Genomic DNA, 15,904 nt, shown 5'->3' with positions numbered 1-15,904 from the left:
ACGACACCAATCCATCTCACCGCTATCCGAACCACGGGCCTCCATCCCTCGCATCCCCCAGGACCTGAGCCTGCAGGATGCCAATGTCCCTGACGGCCTCGTGGACACCGAGCCACATACAAAGGTTCGTGCCGGCGTCCAGCGCTCTGCGGAGGGTCTCATCGCCGTTCAGCATCCACTCGTCGCCGTCGCCCAGGGCCACGGTCTCGGCCCAGCCGAGCAGGCGCGCCATGCTGTCGACGGCCAGGCGCTCGACGTTGAGCACGACGAGCCGGTCGCGCTGCGAGCCCGCCCACAGCATGTTGCAGATGCCGCTGATGTTCTTGAGGAGCGAGTTGCTCACGGCGGGGATGAGGCACGGCTGGCCCGGGGGTGTGTGCTCTTGCTGGCGCTCCTGGTGAGACGACACCGGCGCCGGCTGGCTGGCGGGGGAGGTCGGGAACTCGTGTTGGTGGTTGAACACGTCGCTCTTGTTCTCATCCCCATCGTCCTCTTCTTTCTTGCTCACAGCCTCTGGATACTCGGCTGATATGCTGGCACGCGCCTGACGGTTGGCGTGGTGCGACGAGATGTACCACTTGGTGGCCTCAAGGCAAATGTCTTGAATTCTGCCGATGGCCGTACTAAGACGGTGGATCTGCTCAGAGTTGCTGCTGTGAATGCTGATTGTCCGACTGATGATACTATCCGGCATAGACGGGGTGTTGGACTCCCGCTTGCCTGTGCCCCGGTCACGGTGGATATCCTGCTCAGGAAGGTGGTCCTCCTCTTGGAGGTGATGATGCCCATAAGGAAACGCACTGGCTGAAGAAGTTCGTGCGAGCCCTTCGGCTCCGGGGGTGGTTGTAGGATAGAACGGAAGACTGAAGCCCTCAGCTTCGATGGGCGAAGCCATGGGTCTAAGAGGTCGACCAGGGGCTACCTGTGGTACTGATGTTCCACCGCTTGAGTGCCACGACGCCCAATGACGATCGTGACCGCCCGCCAGATGATCCTGCATATGAAGATGGCCTCTGTCACTCCCGTTCAGTGATGTGTTTTGCGTGAACAAGCCGGAGGTCAAACTACATGGCTTGTGGTAGATGAACCCACTCGGTGATGCGGAAGACGACATGGCTGCTCAGTGCCTGATCGTAGCGCGCAAATGCTCAGCTACGGACTAGCTGCAGAGGGATTTTAATAAATTATTATAGGGACAGAAGGGCGAACATTGGTTTCAATATATTTAAGGAGAGCCACGAAGTACTGGAAGCGACATGGCATCTCGGCAGTATAGGGCAGCAGGACACAAGGCGCTCAGGAAGATAGTCATGCTGACTGGACAAATATGTCTTGATTTGTTGTATGGAATCTACCTGCATAGCCTACACGTTCCAGATGACTACTCTTCCATCAACACCGCTGGCTAGAATGGTGGGTCAGTCGATGAAACACTCTAAAACCTCAGGACTAAGGACGAGACTTACTGCTGAACTGGGACACGGAGCTGCCATCGGACGAGTAGACGCGGAGGGTCGAGATGGTGTTCTGGTGGACTGTCTTGAGCTGGGTGTCGTCTTTGACCTTGCCCTTCAGGTCCATCTGCTTGAACATGTTCAAGGCAGACTCTTCTCGGGCATCTCCCAGGCCGGGCCTTCCCTTTGATTCCAAGGTACCGCTGAGTTCCCAGCCGGAGGCGCTTCCCTTGAACCTGAAAGCCTCACAATCGTAGCCAGCTGCGATGATCTCGCTCTCACCGTTCCAGATCAGGCTCATAAAGGGCAGGAGCTGGGTGTTGATGCTGATGACAGCCTTGGGAGGCTGTTCGGGTGCGGTCGGGTAGACCACGGTAATGCTGCTGTCGTGGGCAGCAAAGGCCAAGGCATCGCCGCTCGGGGAGAAGGCGACCGAGTGGACCCAGCCGGCCGAGTTGTTCAGGAACTCGCCGCAGACCGTGTTGAAAGGCAGACGCTCGCCCCACACGCTTGGCTCGGGGCGGGCATCGACGCCCTTGATGAAGCCGGAAAAGACTCGGGCATGTGCGTCGGTCGAACCAGCGGCCAGCAGGACGGAGTTGGGGTGCCAGGCGACGCTGGTGATGGTGCTCCGGATGGGCTTCTTCAAGTGCTTGGACACCCACCAGTCGTTCTCCTCCTCGAAGTAGCAGATGGCGATGACTCGGTCGCCGGAGCCGACGGCAAACTTGGTCTCAGAAGGCGACCATCGCACGCAGGTGGCGGCACGGGCTATACGCAGCAGGACGAGGGTGGGCTTGTAGCCAGTCGGAGAGGGTTCCCACACCAAGGCATTTCGGTCTGGGGGGACAGGTCAGGCATCTGGTCACGGGTCGTACGTGCTCGATGGACTCACCTTGGGAGCAGGTAACAATCCGGCCGCTGTTAGGGGCAATGTCAATGCCAGTGATGGTCTTGTCGTGTCCCTTGAGCTCGTCCTTCAGCTTGAAGGCGCCGCCGACCTTGCCGTAAAGCTCGAGGGCCGTGTCTTTGGCGACAGCCAGGATCTTGCGATCGGCGGAAAAGGAGTGGTCGGCAATGGGCCGGTGGAAGAGATGGTGGACTTCAGGAGAGGCCATTTTGGGCGTGTGATAGGAGTAGCTCTCTACTACCACTTGGAATGGGGTTGGAAGGGTGGAAAGGAGGCTGCAACTAATAGCCAGAGGGGAGAATAGAGTGAAGTCGCTACTGTCACGCAAGGCACGAGAGCAACAGCTAGTAATGAGGGCGGGTGCCAGGTGGTGGGGTTGGGTTCAGAAGGTGCTACGCTGGGCCCCCGGCGGGGCATGCCGTCACTGCCCCCTGGCCCCCTGCCCCCATGCCGATACAGGGTACCGTGCTGGAGTTGGTGGGCGCCAATGCCCATGCCCGCTCTCCAATTTTCCCTTCTGCTGTCGGCCGTTGTGATTGGCCACGGCGCTGGGCCAGGCTGAGGGTACCTAGTACGGGTAATATGTAACTACAGTACTGTGAAAATCGCCAGAGCTTCAATTGCGGCGCAACGACGAACGCGTAAAGCTGTGAATCCGGGTCGCACCACCCCGACAACGCAGACGAACACCCCGAGCTTAGGAACATATCGCCTGTACCTCTCCATCTGCGACCACCAGTCTCCGTCGCTGAGCATATTGCCAAGCAGTCCTCATCATGGCAGCGCGACCGCCGCCTGGGAAGCCTCCAGTAGGGAAGCAGCCTCCCATCCCGCCCAACCAGACGTGAGTCGCCGTCCGCCGTCTCTCTCGTCTTCGTAATGGCTGAGCTGGACCGAGCTGACTGTTTGCAGACTATACGTCACCAATCTCCTCTCCTCTAAGATCCAGAAGGATGACTTAAAAACGGCCCTGTACATGTTGTTCTCTACCTACGGTCCTGTTCTCGATGTCGTCGTCCTGAAGACGGTCAAGATGCGTGGCCAGGCCCACGTCGTCTTCCGCGACATCCAAGCCGCTACCCAGGCCCTGCGCTCGCTCGAGGGCTACGACTTCCTCGGCAAGCAGCTGGTGAGTTCTGCCACATCATGTCCATGTCCCCGCCGGACCAATAGCTAACCTCGATCCCCTCCAGAGAATACAGTACGCCAAATCCAAGTCCGACGTCGTCGCCAAGCTTGACGGGACCTACAAGATGCCCGGAACCTCGGGCGCGAATGCCAATGTGGAGATGACCGAGACTCAGCACAATATCTTCAATGCCCCTGCCCCTGGCACCACATCTACTGCCGCCCCTGCGCCGGCGCGCGGCCTCCCTGCGAAACCCCCGAGCAGCGGGTCGCCTGCCCCAGCCGCCGATGGTCGCGGTCAGAAGCGGACGAGAGACGAGGAGGACGAGGACGAAAGTGACGAGGACGTCGCCATGGAAGAGGATAGTGATGACGAGTAAAGCGTCCATGTCCCCGGAGCTCGGCCCGCACCGCACTCTGTACAGCTCTTCGTTGAGCTGCTGGGCCCATCAGCCGGAACTGTTGAGGGCCATTTCTTTGGGCACCCAGAGCCCTACACACCCGCCCACCAGTCCTAGCCATACCATCAGGTAATCCTCCTTGGAGCAGTCGAATTCTGCCATGGCGTCCCCTAGGAAGCACGGATGGACGAAGAACGAAGGCACCCCCGTCACGGGGTGGTGCTATGAGGTCACGTTAGCGCCGAGGTAGAGCCAAATATACTTCTGCATGCGAGAATGCATTGTTGACTCTTGTACAGCTTCGTCTCTGACAGGGGAAATCACTCACGTCTGCGGAAATTCCACCTATGGGGCCCACCCCTCGAAGGATGCTCTTGAACTGATCTGGCACCAGCCGCCGAAAGACGGTATCTATGTCAAATGACGCTTCGCCCGCAGGCAGGTCGTGCAGACTGAACCAGAGGCAGGGTGCCCGGTATGTGGGGTGCAGATGAATCTCATATCTGACATGCCCGAAGCTGGGTTGAGGCGGTCTTTTAATATGCTCTTCCTAGTACAGATGAGCCCGGTGGACCACATATCTCCACGGTGTTCCAGCCACTTACCGGATCGGTTACTATTTCCATAGCCATGTCGATGCCCTGTGCAACATCGTTGCTGTCTCCCATGGAGAAGTTGTCGAAACATGATTCCAACTCATCCAAGTCCGCATCCTCTTCAAGTGGTCTTGTAATCTGAACGAAAGTCGTGTGCTCAGAATCTCCGCCAAAGAGCATATCTAGTGCCGTGTGAACCCGTAGTTTCCATTGCTTCCGGACTGGGCCGAGTGTAGCTTGGCAGTACCTATTATCCAGTTGGTGGCATATCTCTGCAAACTCGTCCTTGTTCAGAAAGGGGTAGTGGTCATAGTCTGACCGATTGCGATGTGAGCTGTTCATCATACGCCTCCTTTTCTAGGTCCGTCCTCTCCAAGGTCTGTCTCCAGTCGCCTTTGAATGCGGCTTGAATTGCTGTCCGGCTTGTCTAAGCAAGGCTGGATTGTAACGATGGTCAGGGGTCCCGGCTCGGGAACAGAAATTGGATGTTTTCCAGTGACACGGGCCCAGGTTCTACACACATGCATATGTCTGAGCCACTATGATGCCGGACAAAAGATGCTCTAGCAACACGAGTAAGACTTGAGGTCGAAGGTATAGGAATCAGCTCGTCTTATAGCGGGCAAGCTCACACCAGTTAGGGAAGATACATACATGGAGGGGCAAGGCGTGAGAGGTACTTACTATCCTTGCAATTTACAACCACAAGCAAGCCCGGCAACGCAAAGTTACAGAAGACCTTGTGAAGTTATATGTCCGTTCTTTTGGGCATCCTGGCGCAGAGAGAAGTCAAATTTGAAAATCTTGCTCGAGTAGCTCAGCATACTCTTCATGTCAAAAGACTTGAGATCAAACAGCGGTGCCAGGTACCTCTTGTCAAGGGCCCCGCGGGCACAATGTAGTTCGGAGGGTGCACGCCGTGATTGCCGACGCAGATCCACCGCCAAGAAAAGCGACCTACTAAATTCCAACTGTCCTTTACGTGGGCCGCCCCGCGACAAGTGCTAACAGCATAGCGTGTAAGTCGAGAGAGATCGACGGCCAGCTATTTTGGCCCCAGGTTGGCGCTCCCAACGTCGCGGAATACGATGTCACGATAGCAGGGGAGGAAGTTGTCTCATTTCATGTGCCATTTGCCCCTTCGACGTGTGTTCAAACCGCTGGAGACTGCCTCGATTGATTGATTCGCTTCTGCTACCGACTCCCTCGTATCCTCGATCTTGCACGTATACAACGATTACCCTACGAGAACGACGACGAAGACAACAGCCCTCCCGCCCATCCCCCCTGTACTATACACCCGTGCAACAGCCTTGGGCGTCTTTCGAGTGCCATCCCAATGGTCATTCGAGACCCGTTCAACATCCATAACAAGAACTCAGCTGTGTCGATTCTTCGGACGACTGCCACGCGAGCAGCGATTGGGATCACCGAGAAGGCCGTCGAGGCCGGCATAAATGTGATTGAGAAGGGAAAGCAGACAGCCGAGGACATGGCTTTCCAGATGCCCAAGAACGTGCCCTCTTTCTCCAACCCTCAGAGGGCACTAGAGGACCAGTCCTGGGGTTCAGGGGTGACCTCACGCTTTGGACGTGGTTCGCAAGCCCTGCCCATGTACAAGGACAAACCCTACGCGTATCCGCCGTCGCAGCGGTCGCGGCCCGCGTGGCGGCGCAAACGTGTCGTCGGCGTCTTCCTGCTGGTGCTGTCGCTGCTCTACTACCTCGGCGTCTTCTCCTCGGGGCGCCATGCTGCGACTGAGAAGCCATCCTGGAGCTGGCTGAAGAACTCGGAGTCGGAGAAGAAGGCGGACTGGAGCAAGAGGCGGGAACGGGTGGTTGATGCCTTCAAGCTGAGCTGGGATGCGTATGAGCGATACGCTTGGGGTAAGAGCCAAACTCCGTTGTGCGCCCTCTGCACGAGACGTCGCAACTTGCTAACATTTCGTGTCATCGCCCAGGCTATGACGAGTTCCACCCCGAGTCGAAGAAGGGCAAGCAGATGGCACCCAAAGGCATGGGCTGGATTATCGTCGACGCCCTGGATACAATGATGCTGATGAACCTCACCTCCCGGGTCAGCCACGCGAGAGAGTGGATTTCGACCTCTTTGACATATGACCAAGATCAGGACGTCAATACATTTGAGACGACTATCCGAATGATTGGAGGGCTACTGTCAGCCCACTACCTCTCAAACGAGTTCCCACTTTTGGCTCCCCAGACAGATGATGACGTTGGCGCCCCTGGTGAGGATTTGTACCTGGAGAAGGCGAAGGACCTGGCCGATCGTGTGATCTCGGCTTTTGACTCGGACTCTGGGGTTCCCTACGCGAGCGTTAACCTGGCCAAGTTCGAAGGTATCCCGGCCCATGATATGGGAGGGGCTTCGTCCACCGCCGAGGCCACAACACTTCAACTCGAGTTCAAGTATCTTGCCAAGTTGACGGGCGAGAAGTATTTCTGGGACAAGTCGGAGAAGGTCATGGAAGTCCTCGACAACAACGGTGCCAAGGATGGCTTGGTTCCGATCTACATCAACGCCAACACTGGCAAGTTCAGCGGTGACAACATCCGACTCGGAAGCCGTGGTGACTCGTATTACGAGTATCTCATCAAGCAGTACCTCCAGACAGAGAAGCAGGAGCCCGTCTACCGGGACATGTGGGACGAGACCCTGAAGGGTGTCCGTAAGCATCTCATCACTTACACACCCTCGGGATTCACTGTCCTTGGTGAAAGGCCGAATGGATTGAAGGGGACGCTCTCACCCAAGATGGATCATCTGGTTTGCTTCATGCCCGGCACCATTGCTCTCGCTGCCACTGGCGGCTTGCCCGAAGCCGAAGCGAAGAAGCTGTCAACGTGGACGAAGCAGAACGAGGCGGATATGCAGCTTGCCCGGGAGCTGATGCATACCTGCTGGGGCATGTACAAATGGATGGCGACAGGCCTGGCTGCCGAGATCACATACTTCAACATTGCCGACCCGCCGCCTGCTGAATCTGATCCTCACAAGGCACCGGCAGAATTCGACCCTGACCCCCATGCTGCTTGGCGCAAGGACTTCGACGTCCACGCCATGGATAGACACAACCTACAAAGACCCGAGACGGTCGAGTCTCTCTTCTACATGTGGAGAATCACGGGCGAAACCAAGTACCGCGACTGGGGCTGGGATATGTTCAAGTCGTTCATGAATTACACCGCCGTCGAGGACGGGGGCGGTTTCACGAGTCTGTCAAACGCGCACGTCATTCCGCCCGTGACTCGGGATAACATGGAAAGCTTCTGGCTGGTAAGTCATCATATGAAAATAACCTCACTCCCACCCACTAGCACATGGCTAACCTTCCCGATCTTCAGGCCGAGACACTCAAATACTTCTATCTCTTGTTCTCGCCTAACGACCTACTTCCTCTTGACAAGGTGGTCATCAACACCGAGGCGCATCCGTTCCCGCGTTTCCAGATGGGGCAATTGTTCTCGACTGGGTGGAAGAGGAAGCCGAGGGATGAGGATGGGAAGATCATTAAGTGATCTTTCCTCCATTGGATTATGAGTAATGATCATCAGATGGATCTGTGCATTTGGCTGGGCGTATCTGGGGTCCTCAAAATACAAATTACCTATATGCTGCTTGTATATGAGCATTTATTGTGAATACCCTCTGCAGTGTCATACACAAAATCAGATATCTAGTTCGATTTGGAGTACACAAGCCGACTAAGACTGGAAGTTGCATGAACACTGCTCAGCCTGCTCGCAGGCACCATGTCGTCGCGACGCCGGCACGTGTTAGAATAAGTCGCTTAGCAACAACCAGCTCTTCCCGCGTCCACGGCCTGCAGCGCTGCCTCGACTCGACCGATGAGGTCGTCCTCCATGCCGACGCTGATTCTAACAAGGTGCTCCACAACCCCATACTTGGCAGCCCAGTCCAGCTCGCCGTAGTGTCCAAGGAGCGTATAGGGGCATGCCAGGGTGAAGTTGGTGCCCAAGGATGGACCCTTTGCAACGTCCAGGTTGTCAAAGAAGACAGTAGCATACTGCGGTTGGTTGAACTCGATGGTTACCAAGTACCCATACCCCCGTCCCGGCCGCCGGAATGTGTCGTACATCGCCCTCGAGCGCCCCATCGAAGGATAGTACACCTGCTTCACCAGATCGTTGCGTGATGAGAGCAGCGATGCGAGTGCCTCGGCGTTCGCGTTTATGGCATCGATGCGGACGTCAAAGTCTGCGCAGTTCTGTGCCATTACCAAGGCATCCTCAGGATAGTAGCTGTCCACTAAAAGAGCGCCCAGCTTCTCGGTCAGAAGTTCATGGTGCCGAGACATAGGGTTGACCACAACACTTGAACTTGGTTAGCCGTAATATATTTTGGATGAGGATTGCGTCAAACTTACCTGCCGCCCATTACATTACAGGCTCCGCTGAATAGTTTCGTGAGGCTCGTCACAAGAACATCCACGTAGCTCAAGATGTCTACATTGACGGAGGTGCCGACTGTGTCGTCGCACACAACAACAAAGCCATATTGATCTGCAAGTCTTCGGATACGGCGGAGATCAACGCACGTAAGGAGCGGGTTTGTAGGGAACTCCGTGAATAGGGCACAGATACGCTTGCCGGCCTCAAGATCGCTTTTCAGCTGGTCCAGTTCCTCAGGAGTGCCGTGGCCATAGAGCAAAGTCTGGTTGCAACTAAATCGCGACATGATCTTGAACGTATCCACATAGAGAAACCTACTCCTGAGTGAGACACGAAGACCTGATAATGGGGAACCCAGAATTACCCGTAAGCAACCATGGTTGGAGTTTCCGACTCTTCCATATACTGCATCCCCAGAACTGCTCGAAAGGTATCATAAATGGCTTTCATACCAGACGCATAGAGGAATATGTCTCGCTCGCTACGAACACCGGCGGAAGGGCTAAGATAGCTGGCCAATTGGGCCCGCACAAACCGCTTTGCTTCATAGGCCGAGCTATGCAGAGTTGTTATCTCCTTCTTGATACCACAGTTGCTTCCGTATTTAGAGATTCAAGGTTCCTTAGGCACGCCAGGGCTCGTCGGCTTGAGATACCTTCCCCCGTGTGCTGCCAGAAAGCTTTGGCCAACGAGTAATGTTGGGGGCTGACCCAGACTAGATGCACATCCACCCAGACTGAGTGATCCGAATGACCTGTATCGTCAAGAGGTCTCTTTGACGTCATGGAGAAAGCTCCAGCTTGTTCGGGTCCAACTTGTCCAGCTATCCAGCGGCAGCAATCTGCGGCTGCTACCGCCGTCGAAAATGGTAAACATGTCACGCCTGGAGGACCGAGCCTCTTCGCATGATCCGCCAGCTCTTGGACCAGGGAATGAACAAAAAATCTGGGGTAGCCGCTCCTCATTCGGGCCAAGATATTCTGGCTCTTGCGAGCCCACTGTAGATTGGATTTCCAGGTTGGTAATGAGACACTAACGGCCTGAGGATCTCGTCAGAGCAGCTCAAAGGAAACTTTCCACAATTTCGACTCCACGGCCGTCCTTCGAGTGACTTACATGTACGTCATTTGGAGGTATCGTTTCACACAAGTTGTGCATATGCTTTTTTGTCTCCATATTTGAGGGTTTTTCGAGATACGTCGATCAGTTTAGCCTTTGATGGCGCCGTCAGAAAAATACCCTGGGTGCTCCTCTACTGTACTACTCTTCCCAAGGTATAGTAACAACTACAATCATAAGAAGAAAGCCGTGGGGACGAACCGACTTATGTGTGAGATGAATACTGACACCTGTTTGTCTCACCTCCTTCAGAAACGGGTCTAAGGGAAGTGTGAATACGAGGTGCAAACTACTATGTCTCGCTTTTCGCTTGCCCGGTATATGTTCCACGTTGTCCACATTTGTCAATAAGTAGGTTGTTCGGAGGGCCTAGGAGTAAGCTTGGAGGTTTCAAGGGGATGTCGTACTTCATCAGGGGAAGGTAAATATTAGCATGACATTTATAAAGAGCTCCAGAGATTCGGACCATTGACATATACCGTTGCTGTCTGGCATGAAAACTTGGCAAATTCTGACTATGAGATCCAATCAACCTCCGTGACATTGGCTAGCTTGGAGCCGTAGCATTGTGTTGTATGGATATAAGTGTCATCGTGCGATCTGGGTGCTGAAAACACAGTCCAAGCTAGTTCTGCTGTGAGCAATCCCGTCGCAGGTATCCAATTACACCTGCAGATTAAAAGCTAGTCAGATGACTGATCATATATGCCGGCAGTCAAACCATCTTTGACTGCTGGAAAGATCGACTCTCGTCCGAACTATTCCCATGTTTGTGACGTAAGCAGGCTATCAGCATGATTGGTTTACAGTTGCCGGGCTATCGAATCAAGTGAATGTTAGCAAACATAGGAATGATATTGCGAATGTAACCATGGTTGACACAGTACTTCTTTCTTGATTTCGAGAGTGCCGACTTGTGTCCTGGACACCCTAGCCTTTGGGATCTCATTCATCGACACGTCCGATGAGTACCACCTAGGCCAATACAATGGATCTGGTCTACGCGTTTCCCAATGACTTCATTTTCCAGAGTATCTTTGCAGTTGGCAGAGTCAAAAACGACCGAGTTGTAATACACGATCACAGCACAGGCCAATCGGCAACTGTTCCTCAACTGTTACGGGATGTCGGGAAGGTTAAGCAACAACTAGCCCAGCAACTCGCTGCGCATACACTACATGAGATGCAGAATGGTGCCGAAACATGGTTTGGTCTGTTAATTCCACCTGGATATAACTTTGTCGTCGGCTTATTAGCTGTCCTTGCACTTGGTGCCGGGGTTGTCCCTCTTTCTACAGACATACTGCCGGAGGAAGCAGTTTACTTCGCACGGACAGCCAATTTCAGAACAATCCTCTACGGCTCCAGTTTACAAGGTCTTGTGGAGGATACAGCTAGTAACTATCGCCATAAGCATGGAAAGTCGATTGATACCCTGGCAATCGATTCACTCGATCCAGGCAACTCACTTGCTGATGCTTGCATCCTAGACAAGGACGTCTACCTGGATCCCAGCTTTTGTCCTGACGAAGCATCGTCTGGGTATCTCACATTCACATCCGGCACCACCGGCCTCCCAAAGGGCGTCGTCCATACGAGAAAGTTTTTCCGGACTCAAGTCTTGCTGGGCGCTCATGGTGACCTCACCGAACTTAGCATCATGCCACTACACTGGGCAGCGGGAATGATAGCCCTGGCGTCCAACATCACCAGGGGTGTCCGCATCGAGTTCTGCCGCTCTGTATACTCACCTGACTGGCTTTTGAACCGGATAAAGGAGCCCGGCCGTTATCGATTGCTTGGTGCTCCGGCTGTTTGGGCCGCTCTGGAGCAAGCTCTTCTCAAACATGTAGAAGTCTCGTCATTATGTGACATCAATCCCGGCGGGAAGGCCGAGAGTGAGCTGAGGGAGAGAATGCAGTACCTTTCCGCCGCAGGCAGTGGGGGATCGCCGGTTCCATCTGGTGTTTTCCAATTCTTTGCGCGGATCCTTACTGGATGCGAGTTGACGGATTTCTATGGCTCAACCGAAATTGGCCACATCTTTGCTTATGCCACGTTCAAAGAAAAACTGGTTCATGGTGACGTCTGCATATCCCCTCCTATACATTTGTTGGTTGTTTACGAGCCTTTAACGCTTTATCAGCATTTCCTCGGTACGCTGCCTGATCATGTCGCTGCAAAAGTGAGTCATGAAGGGGAATTATACGTCAAGTCAGATCCAATGTTTAAGGAGTAAGTCATTGAATATCAGTGTTCGCGTCTCAAATCTGATGGTCGTAGATACCTCTCAGACCCTGGGAGAACCCGTGCTGCAGTGGATGACGACGGTTATTTCAAGACTGGTGATTCGGGCTACTTGAAGGGCAGGGAATTCTACGTCGAGGGGCGGTTTGGTTTTGACGGTAAGCCTCAGTGTTCAACTTTCCAGTGATATCTCACCAACTTATTCTAACCGATTTGCAAGTTATACGCTTCGACGGCTGGAAGATCCTTGCACGTGAGGTTGAGGATGAACTTCTCCGACTGCCACATGTCAAAGAATGCCTCGTTCTCCCGGTTGCTGACAAGCTGTGTGGCCAACGAGTCGGCGCTATTATCCACATTCCAGTATCAGAGGACAGTGCTCGAGTAGGTTACTCGCTTCCAGATGTGCGGTCTACAATGGCAGACAATCTAGCAATATACAAGCTCCCCACCGTGCTTGCAACTACGATCTGGCCGCTCCCTCGAACGGCTTCTGGAAAGATGGCTAAGCAGAAGGCGCAAGAAGAGTTCTTCCCAAAGGGGTGTCTTGATGGCCAACACCCAGAATTACAGGTCTGGGATCTGGAACATGGGCAACAGCCCAGGGACAGACGCGCGTGGGACTGGGCGGGCATCAATGCTGGATGAAAGGCCAGAAAGATTATGAGAACACTATTGACAGTAATTTACTGGAGCTTTCCTATAGTTCGAGGCACGAGCGTGATGACCTGTTCTCAGCCATGCTCGAAACTTTGTTCAACTTTCATGTTGCGATACATATCCGAAGGGTTTAATCAATCACTAACAAGCTGCAGCACAACTGACCTATCACCATCTCCAGCCCAGCAACGACAGGTTAGATAGAAGAAAGGTTAAAAATCAAAACCCAACTCGTGATTTGTCCGTTTACCAAACCAGAAGCATTCACTACCCTTGGTCACAGATAGCAAGCGTCTCATCATCTGCTTAAGAGCTCCCCTCTCTCCTCCCTCCTAGGCGGCCTCATAATCACATCAACCTTTCGCCAAGCCGGTGTAGCCTTCATCACCGACTTACCCTTCAGCGAGCTTCCACAGGCAGACTCATCCGCAAAGTCTACATAGGTATCAATACGATCCCCTGGCACCGGCAAACGCCACCCTACAAGGTAACAACAACGAGCACAACAACCCACTGGAAATTCATTTTCTCGTCTTGCGTCTGACTTTTCTCTAGTACGCTATTACATCTACCGCCATACGCAGATATGGAGGGGCCCAGCTCGGGAAAGCGAAGGCCTGGGCGTCCGAGAACTCGTCCCATACCAGACCCTAACACCCCAAAACGGCCTCGTGGCCGTCCTACACGAGAAGAGTCCCTAAGTGAGTAGGCGGTGAACTGAATCACAAGACATCCCCCAAGATGAGAACCGTCTGTTGTACTTCGAGGGCATTCCCCATCGATTAGCCCAATCTTCCTCGGCCGACCATTCGGACCCAAGCTAGTGACGACTCCACAGGACGCAAGCAGGAGCAGCAGACCGAGTCCATGCGCATGGATGCACCTCTTGAGCCACCGCCGCGGCTGTCACGTGTGGAGCCAAGGTCGAAGGCAAACTGGAAACGAAAACGATCTGGCACACAGGACGACGAAAGCTCAGCCAACGACTCGACCGACAGCGATGTTGAGTCTAACAGTGACCTCCAGGGCAGCGGTACGGCGCTTCTGCACAAGAAACAGAAGATAGACAGAAGATCCAAAGTACGAAAGCGGGTAACGGTCTTCCCACGGGTGCCTAGACGTCAGCCGTTCCCTTCGGACCCCCTTGATCTTATCCAGCAGCCTATCTCTCAATACTTGAGTTGGTGTGAGGAGATCGATGAGGTCCTTGGGCCTGGCGCGATGGTACTTACCGAGAGAAGGGTGGGAGACCCCCATGAACCATTGTCTGACCTCTGGAAGCTGATGCTTCACGTCTTCCGATAGACACCATGTGACCTCTTCTCCTGGGGGTTACGATACAGTAGACCAATTGACACTGATCTTCAGATGAGCATACTCCGAGGACTTTGCGAGCTCATTGTTCATCCGCTCTGGGAGAGAAGTGTGGAGAACCTCAGATATATCCTCCAGTGGGCAGTCTGCCTCCGGGTACGTGACCATATGAAGCCCGTAGGACCATTCCAGTCGGAGCTCGCCAGGTCCTTGGTCGAGAAGAAAAAGGACCTCATCCGTCTAGGTCTCACAGATGGGAGTTCGGAAATTCACCTGGCGAGGCAGGCTTTCGAGGACTTGCAAAATCGACGACTAGAGACGTCACGCCCGGTCTATGCCGCGTTGATTCACTGCCTGCGGCAGAGAATTACTCATCAGCAGCCGGCGGCGTTTGACGGCGCGGATACATTGTTCTATCTGGAACTAGCTGACGTTTCTGCCGTACGTAATGCTCTTGATGGCCTCCAACGCAAGAACTGGTTTCCATTCACAGTTGGTGCCTATTACAAAGGGTGCCTCGTAACATTCGAGGAGCACTGGGAACAGTTCCCCTCTACAGACGACAGCCAGCTCTGAGTCCTGCTGGCGACGTCAGTTCTTAACGAAAAGGGGAACAGGAAGTTGGGCCGCATGGACATTGCAACGGCTGACCAAGGATTCCTCCCATTTGTCTCTCACTGGCCGTCAGTTGATGGGTGCGATGAACGATTTCTGCGTGGTATCTCACTCAAGGATCAGGAGGAGCTTGCTTGGCTCTCGGTGGACGAAGATAGCGGAGATGATGGCCATGAGAATGCCAGCCACCAGCCTGAGAGTTCTCATGGGGCTGGCGACGAATATTTGTATGATTCCCGAGCCGAGCCTGGCAGACTTCCGTCCCAAGGGCTGGCGGAAGACGGCAGCTCTCACGCCGACAAGACCAGATGCCACAAGTCGAGTGAAGCCTCAGCCCATTCGGACGTTGACTATGACGCCTCTGCCATAGGTTCTCTGCTCATGCCTTTACGCTAGCTCTCCCCTGCACTTAACAACAGCGCAGAGCAACCACAAAGTGGCATCACAACCTCGAAACATCATGAGCCTGTGGCTCAGGACGTCTCGAGAGTCCCTGATGAAAACATCGACCGTGACGTCGCGAGGTTGTCGGAGCCCGAGAAACATGGACCTGGCCAGCAACAGAACGAATGGGAGCGGTACGCAAAGGAAGCCTGTACCATTGATATGCTCGTAGGTCTAGACATCGATGAGCAGCAACCGACCTCTGAGATCCATAACGTATTGCTCGGTGTCTTGGCAGCTAGTAAGCATGAGAGCTCCGCCAAGCACCTCAAGAACTTTCTAGATGCTGATGGTGGCGCGGGCTGGGTGTGTCTAAAAACCTTGAATGCGTGTGACCAGGCCATAAAGATAGAGGACAAGGCAAAATGCGTCTTCTGCTCACGAGGCGGTGCAAAAGAATGCCTGCAGATCGCTAGAGATCCGCCTGACAAGCCCAATATTCGGTTACACCAATACACCGCAGTCTAGCGACACCTACACCACCGCTCAACCCTGGCGGCCAGCTTCTCAGCCGTGGCCAAGGATCGCCTTCGGGAGCCGAAAAGATGGGGCTCAGGGTCACACACACATATACACACACACT

General features: G+C 54.1%; 7 protein-coding genes across 7 annotated transcripts; 4 read left to right on the top strand and 3 right to left on the bottom strand.

Moving 5' to 3' along the window:
* Positions 1-22: 22 nt before the first annotated feature.
* On the bottom strand, positions 23-2,572 carry JN550_009291 (uncharacterized protein; the record flags this gene model as incomplete). The annotated part of the gene is made up of 4 exons (XM_049321347.1): positions 23-1,013; positions 1,369-1,405; positions 1,467-2,294; positions 2,350-2,572. 4 exons carry the CDS (start codon positions 2,570-2,572, stop codon positions 23-25), a joined length of 2,079 nt encoding a protein of 692 aa, XP_049168648.1.
* A 568-nt stretch (positions 2,573-3,140) lies between these two features.
* JN550_009290 (uncharacterized protein) lies at positions 3,141-3,872 on the top strand (the record flags this gene model as incomplete). Its single annotated transcript, XM_049321346.1, has 3 exons — positions 3,141-3,208; positions 3,277-3,493; positions 3,558-3,872. The coding sequence occupies 3 exons, from the start codon at positions 3,141-3,143 to the stop codon at positions 3,870-3,872; spliced, it is 600 nt and encodes a 199-aa protein (XP_049168647.1).
* A 69-nt stretch (positions 3,873-3,941) lies between these two features.
* On the bottom strand, positions 3,942-4,831 carry JN550_009289 (uncharacterized protein; the record flags this gene model as incomplete). The annotated part of the gene is made up of 3 exons (XM_049321345.1): positions 3,942-4,115; positions 4,222-4,443; positions 4,499-4,831. The coding sequence occupies 3 exons, from the start codon at positions 4,829-4,831 to the stop codon at positions 3,942-3,944; spliced, it is 729 nt and encodes a 242-aa protein (XP_049168646.1).
* A 997-nt stretch (positions 4,832-5,828) lies between these two features.
* JN550_009288 (uncharacterized protein) lies at positions 5,829-8,028 on the top strand (the record flags this gene model as incomplete). Its single annotated transcript, XM_049321344.1, has 3 exons — positions 5,829-6,375; positions 6,450-7,786; positions 7,855-8,028. The coding sequence occupies 3 exons, from the start codon at positions 5,829-5,831 to the stop codon at positions 8,026-8,028; spliced, it is 2,058 nt and encodes a 685-aa protein (XP_049168645.1).
* A 272-nt stretch (positions 8,029-8,300) lies between these two features.
* JN550_009287 (uncharacterized protein) lies at positions 8,301-9,208 on the bottom strand (the record flags this gene model as incomplete). The annotated part of the gene is made up of 2 exons (XM_049321343.1): positions 8,301-8,844; positions 8,898-9,208. 2 exons carry the CDS (start codon positions 9,206-9,208, stop codon positions 8,301-8,303), a joined length of 855 nt encoding a protein of 284 aa, XP_049168644.1.
* Positions 9,209-11,029: 1,821 nt separating this feature from the next.
* Positions 11,030-12,936, top strand: JN550_009286 (uncharacterized protein; the record flags this gene model as incomplete). The annotated part of the gene is made up of 3 exons (XM_049321342.1): positions 11,030-12,276; positions 12,325-12,446; positions 12,509-12,936. The coding sequence occupies 3 exons, from the start codon at positions 11,030-11,032 to the stop codon at positions 12,934-12,936; spliced, it is 1,797 nt and encodes a 598-aa protein (XP_049168643.1).
* A 598-nt stretch (positions 12,937-13,534) lies between these two features.
* JN550_009285 (uncharacterized protein) lies at positions 13,535-15,789 on the top strand (the record flags this gene model as incomplete). Its single annotated transcript, XM_049321341.1, has 5 exons — positions 13,535-13,649; positions 13,787-14,241; positions 14,317-14,807; positions 14,880-15,247; positions 15,302-15,789. 5 exons carry the CDS (start codon positions 13,535-13,537, stop codon positions 15,787-15,789), a joined length of 1,917 nt encoding a protein of 638 aa, XP_049168642.1.
* Between the last annotated feature and the right edge of the window lie 115 nt (positions 15,790-15,904).

This window comes from Neoarthrinium moseri, assembly GCF_022829205.1.
Source record: "Neoarthrinium moseri strain CBS 164.80 chromosome Unknown scaffold42_Wmoseri_CBS_16480, whole genome shotgun sequence".
Lineage (NCBI taxonomy): Eukaryota > Fungi > Ascomycota > Sordariomycetes > Amphisphaeriales > Apiosporaceae > Neoarthrinium > Neoarthrinium moseri.
The sequence above is the reverse complement of the archived record's forward strand: the minus strand, read 5'-3'. Positions and strand labels throughout refer to the sequence as shown.